Source organism: Dipodomys ordii, unplaced genomic scaffold (assembly GCF_000151885.1).
Source record: "Dipodomys ordii isolate 6190 unplaced genomic scaffold, Dord_2.0 Scaffold105, whole genome shotgun sequence".
In the NCBI taxonomy this organism is placed as follows: Eukaryota; Metazoa; Chordata; class Mammalia; order Rodentia; family Heteromyidae; genus Dipodomys; species Dipodomys ordii.
The window spans coordinates 1,025,123-1,030,812 of NW_012267321.1; the positions used below are offsets into that span (position 1 = coordinate 1,025,123).

At 57.7% G+C, this 5,690-nt stretch overlaps 1 protein-coding gene across 1 annotated transcript in view; it reads left to right on the forward strand.

Annotated features, from left to right (window-relative positions):
• The window catches only part of Rcn3 (reticulocalbin 3, EF-hand calcium binding domain), a 17,342-nt gene extending 12,717 nt beyond the window's left edge, over nucleotides 1-4,625 (forward strand). Inside the window, exons 2-7 of the mRNA XM_013027706.1 lie at nucleotides 65-312; nucleotides 2,005-2,207; nucleotides 2,714-2,886; nucleotides 3,542-3,602; nucleotides 3,706-3,905; nucleotides 4,116-4,625. Of these exons, the coding sequence (XP_012883160.1) occupies nucleotides 71-312; nucleotides 2,005-2,207; nucleotides 2,714-2,886; nucleotides 3,542-3,602; nucleotides 3,706-3,905; nucleotides 4,116-4,223 (987 nt within the window). The 5' untranslated portion in view covers nucleotides 65-70 and the 3' untranslated portion in view covers nucleotides 4,224-4,625. The remainder of the gene's footprint in view (nucleotides 1-64; nucleotides 313-2,004; nucleotides 2,208-2,713; nucleotides 2,887-3,541; nucleotides 3,603-3,705; nucleotides 3,906-4,115) is intronic.
• The last annotated feature ends 1,065 nt before the right edge of the window (nucleotides 4,626-5,690 follow it).

The following is a 5,690-nucleotide window of genomic DNA, read 5'->3' on the forward strand; positions in this document are numbered from 1 at the left end:
CCCCGCGGGGTTCTATTTCTAGCTTCTTCCCTGCGACCCCTGACCTCTGGCTTTAACTCCCCAGGGACGGATGATGCTGGGCTCATCCCTTGTGCTGCTGCTGTTGCTGCTGAGGCCCGGGGCCCAGGCGAAGCCATCGCCCGATGCTGGCCCTCATGGCCAGGGGAGAGTACACCAGGAGACCCCCCTGAGCGAGGCTCCCCACGACGACGCCCACGGGAACTTCCAGTACGACCACGAGGCTTTCCTGGGACGGGAAGTGGCCAAGGAATTCGACCAGCTCAGCCCGGAGGAAAGCCAGGCCCGGCTAGGGTAGGAGAGCCAAAATTGGGGGCGTGGAATTCAAATGGGGAATTTGGGGGACAGATGAGGTCGTTATGAGGGGTCTGGGCTAGGAAGGGGAGAGAGTATGGGCTAAGTCCAAGTGCAAAGTTCCACTTCCTCTCCTGGGGAAAAATACAAGCTAAAACTGGGGTCTCAAGATGCATTTTTTTCGTTTGCAGTACTGGGGTTTGAATTCAGGTCATTGCTTACTTCAGATGGGCAGGTGCTCTACCATTTGAGCCATGCCCCCAGTCCTCTTTAGCTTCTTTTTCAGATAGGGGCCTCATGACTTTGCCTCTGGCCAGTGTCTCACCTCAATCCTCCTACTTCTGTCTCCCCAATAGCTGGGATTCCAGGCTTTTACTACCACACTCACCCCAAATATTACATTTGAGGGCAGCAACATCTGTTTCAGATTCTACTTCCAAGCTACTCTTCCTTCTTTTATACCAGAAACCTCCACTCCTCAGTTGGCTGCTCTATAAAATGGGTCACATACAACCAGTTCTCCTCGGTAGGGACTGATGACCTTAAGCTCAGACCTTATTTTATCCATCAGCCCCTGCCAAGGAGGTTCGGCACAGCCAGCCTGGTCTGATGGAGGTGGAGAGCCAGGGAGGTTTTGTTAGCCTCTTTTTTTTTTTTTTTGGTTGGTGTGGGGCTTGAACTGTGGGCCTGGGCTTTGTCCTTCAGCTCTTCAGCTCAAGGCTAGCGTTCTACCACTTGAGCCACAGCACCATTTCTTCTTTTCTGGTGGTTTATTGGAGATAAGAGTCTCACAGAATTTCCTACCTGAGCTGGCTTTGAACCACGATTCTCAGATCTCAGCCTCCTGAGTAGCTAGGATTACAGGTGTGAGCCACTGACAGCTAAGCCAGAGAGGTCATGATAGTCGGGGATTCAACCCTGGAGAGCAGGCCCTGGGGACAGGGATGATGACAGCAGAGACAGTATCACCAGGTCTCTGTTAGGGGTTCATTGGCAATCAGGACCATGAAGGAGGGACGGGAGAGGCTCTGGGGCTATGGAAGAGCTTAAGATGCCACTTGAGGGCTAGGAAGGTGGCTCAGTGGTAGAGCGCTTGCCTTGCATGCCTGAGGCCCTGGGTTCAATTCCTCAGCACCACATATGCAGAAAAAGCTGCAAGTGGCGCTGTGGCTCAAGTGGTAGAGCACTAGCCTTGATCTGAAGAGCTGAGGGACAGTGCCCAGGCCCAGAGTTCAGGCCCCACGACCGGACCAAAAAAAAAAAAAAAGATGCCACTTGACATGGGAGGTGGGCAGGTGAGGGGGGGTTCTGATGGTGGGTGATAGGGTTCCAGAATGTCACAATACAGGAATATGGGGGTTGTGAGGGCTGATAAGGCAAGGGGTGAAGCTTCAGAGTCAGATGGGACCCTGTGTGCAAGGTGTAGGCCTGGGGGGCGTGGTCGTGACTGGGCGTGGTCATACAGGGCGCGGTCGTGTGTGGGCGCATGGCTTCTCCCCTGTCTCAACTAACTTAGCTTGGGAGGGGTCAGGGTCTGGGGGAGGAGTCTATGCGGAGGGGCGTGGCTATCCATGGGTGTGGCCCCCCTTGGTTTACTTGCCAGTCTGCCCTATCTAGGGGGCGTGTCTGCTTGTGGGCGGGGCCGGGCGTGGGCGGGGCCTTGACTGACAGATGCCCCGCCCCGGCTGGCAGGCGGATCGTGGACCGCATGGACCGTGCTGGGGATGGGGACGGCTGGGTGTCGCTGGCAGAGCTTCGTGCGTGGATCGCGCACACGCAGCAGCGGCACATCCGGGACTCGGTGAGCGCGGCCTGGGACACGTACGACACCGACCACGACGGGCGCGTGGGTTGGGAGGAGCTGCGCAACGCCACCTATGGCCACTACGCGCCCGGTACGCGGGGACCCAGCCTGCCCACCCAGTCTGGGGACCCTGGCCCCTGCACCCCAGAATCCCTGCCTCTGCAGCCCCCTCCCCCCACACTCTGAAAACACCTGTTCCTGATGCTCTTCATTTAGGGTCACAACCTCTATGACCCTCCCCCCCCCCGGGGACACCTGGCTTGATGCCCTGTCATCTGACCCCTGACTTCTGAACTCTTATCCCTCATTTGACCTGTCCCAGATTCCTTCCTTTTTTTCCCCTTTTGGTTTTCCCCCCTCTCCCTTTTGTTTGTATTTTGTTTTTGAGATGGAGCCTTGATGACTTTATCCACGCTTTTACCTCAGCCTTCTGAGTAGCTGGCATTACAGGTGTGCACCACCGTGCCCAGCTAATTCTTACACCTTCTGGAAGTCTCATTGCCCCCCAAGTTGGTTCCTCCTGTCTTTTCTATTCAGCTTGGTCTCCCCCCCCCCACGTGTGGCTCACCTACATCTGTTCCCCGCCCCCTTCCTCAGGGGAAGAATTCCATGACGTGGAGGATGCAGAAACCTACAAGAAGATGCTGGCTCGGGATGAGCGGCGTTTCCGAGTGGCCGACCAGGACGGGGACTCCATGGCCACTCGGGAGGAGCTCACGGCCTTCTTGCACCCCGAGGAGTTTCCTCACATGCGGGACATCGTGATCGCAGTGAGTGAGGGTGGAAGTCCCCAACCCTGCTCCAAGCACTCCCCCCCCAACTCAAGCTTCCCATCCCTGCTCCCCTGGCCCTGCTTCTCAGCATTTACCTACAAGTCACCTCCCTTCCAGCATCTTACATGGGGAGCCCAGACCACAAACACACATCAGGGAGGGGCCGATGTCCTTTGTCCATCCCGTGAATCCATCGCTCCCCTCTGCGATCTAATCTTGTCACCTGTATATAATATGTCCCCAGAAGAGCCTCGGACACCCCAATCCTGGCTGAGCCTCAAGAAATCCCCAGTCCCGCATTCTGAGACAGCTCCTACTGGACTTCTCTTCAAGATTCATGTGTAGTATCTACCAGAATCTGCTCTATTCTATAGCGAAAGGATTTTTCTTTTGCAAACAGACGTTTCTTACCAGGCATAGTAGTGGTGCAAGCCTGTAATCCCAGCACTGGGGAGGCCCTGGCAGGGGGTGACCTTGAATTTGAATCTGTGCCTTCCTTGGGTATCTCGGATCTGTGCATTCATGAACACTGGGGTCTGCTCACCCCCCCCCGTGTGTGGTATTACCCCCCAGACATCACCCACCTGCCCCCACATCCACCCCCCCCAGACTTGCACCCTCCCCCCCAAGCACAGTGCCTCTGTCTCCCTAGGAGACCCTGGAGGACCTGGACAAGAACAAAGATGGCTATGTCCAGGTGGAGGAGTACATCGGTGAGTGGGCCTCCGCGGGCCGGGGACGGATGGCCAGCAGGTGTGACGGGTGCCAGGCTGGAGCCTGGTCCTCATGGCCCTGTCTGCTCTGTCCCCACCCCAGCCGATCTGTACTCGGAGGAGCCAGGTGAGGCCGAGCCAGCCTGGGTGGAGACCGAGCGGCAGCAGTTCCGTGACTTCCGGGACCTCAACAAGGATGGGCGGCTGGACGGCAGTGAGGTGGGGCATTGGGTGCTGCCGCCCTCGCAGGACCAGCCGCTCGTGGAGGCCAACCACCTGCTCCACGAGAGCGACGCTGACAAGGTGCCCGGGGTGGGGGGGGAGACAGATAGAAGGGGAGACAGGAACCCAGGTGAGGGACGGAGACTCAGTCGGGAAGGAGGGGGAGACATAGACCTAGAGATTGAGGTGGATAGACCTCTAGTTGGGGGGACAGGCCCAGACAAGGTGGGGGAACAGGAAGGTGGGGCGCAGAGGCCGCATGCACATTCCCCCCCTGCCTTGTGTGTCCAGGATGGACGCCTGAGCAAGGCAGAGATCCTGGGGAACTGGAACATGTTCGTGGGCAGCCAGGCCACCAACTACGGCGAGGATCTGACGCGGCACCATGATGAGCTGTGAGCCTCCGGCGCAGGCCCGTGTCCACCTCGTGGCCCCGGGGAGACCTGAGGACCTGTCGTGTTCCCACTCCCATCTTTTGCTACCCGCCTCTCAGGGACCCCCCCTCCACACCTGCCTCTCTCCTGGGGATACCTGGCTCTCCCCACCCCACCCCAGTCCTCTCAGAGCCCCAGAGAATGAGTGACTCCCCCCAGTTCCCCCAGCCCAGCCCTGGAGACCCTCACCCCAATTACCAAAAGCTCCTCCAGTGACTACCACAGCCCCAAATCTGAGCTTCAACCACATACTCTGAGAAACACTCCCACCCCCCCACCCCAGGCCTCTCCCCATCCCCAGCCCAGGTCCTGCCCTACACCCCCTTCGCCAGGGAGGGGGGTAATAAACTCCAGAGCTGGGTCCCCAGTCCTTGTCTGTCTGTCTGAGGGGTGCTGGGGTGGGGGAGAGCTGGAACACTAGAGGGGTGTTGGGCATGGGTGAGATTCTGGAGTTGGAAAATAAAGCCAGCAGCCTGGGATGCAGGGTATAGGCATCCTGTTTGAGTCTCAGTGCTAGTTTGGCTGGCAGGAAATACAGCCAGAGTACAGGTGGAGCCAATGTTCGGATAATCAATCAGCCTGGAAAGGCTCAGTGGTTAGCCTGGGGAGGGTGGGAAGGAGAGCATTCCCAGCATTCCCTTCAGTCAGCTACAAGTGGAAAGGCCCTGGGGCAGGTAAGTGTGGCTGGACTCAGAAGGGGGCTTGGAGGGGAGGGAGCTGAGGACCCAGAGAGAAGGGACCTGAGGAGAGGACCATTCGATGGAGACCCAGGAGAGGGCGGAGACATGGTTTAATCTTAGGAGGGGGCCAGAGAGAAGGGAAGGGGTTAGGGGGGAGGGCAGGGCAGGGCAGGGTTATGAGAAGACTTGTGATCAGAACCTGAGAGTCCTGTGGAATCCAGGCAGGGACAGAACGTAAAAGAACACCGCAGGCAAGGTGGCTCAGGCAGCCCCATGACTGGAGTTAAATTCACCTTTGGACTTGAGCAGGCCAGACTTGGCCCCAACAATCCCATCCCTGGTACAGCCCAAACAGAAATAAGGTCATCAACCTGGGCTTAAGTGGTGCAGGCCTGTAAACCCCAGACCTCAGGAGGCTCAGGCTGGAGGATCGTAAGAGGGAGGATAGCTTGGGCGGTCTTCAAGAAGAAGGCTGTCCATATAAGGTTTGTATCAGCTTTATCCTGAACCCCAAACTAGAAAAAGCCCCATGTAGCCGGGCGCTGGTGGCTCACGCCTGTAATCCTAGCTACTCAGGAGGCTGAGATCTGAGGATCGTGGTTCAAAGCCAGCCTGGGCAGGAGAAACCATGAGACTCCTATCTCCAAAAACCACCAGAAAACCAGAAGTGGCGCTGTAGCTCAAGTGGTAGAGCGCTCGCCTTGAGCTGAAGAGCTGAGGGACAGCGCCCAGGCCCAGAGTTCAAGCCCCAC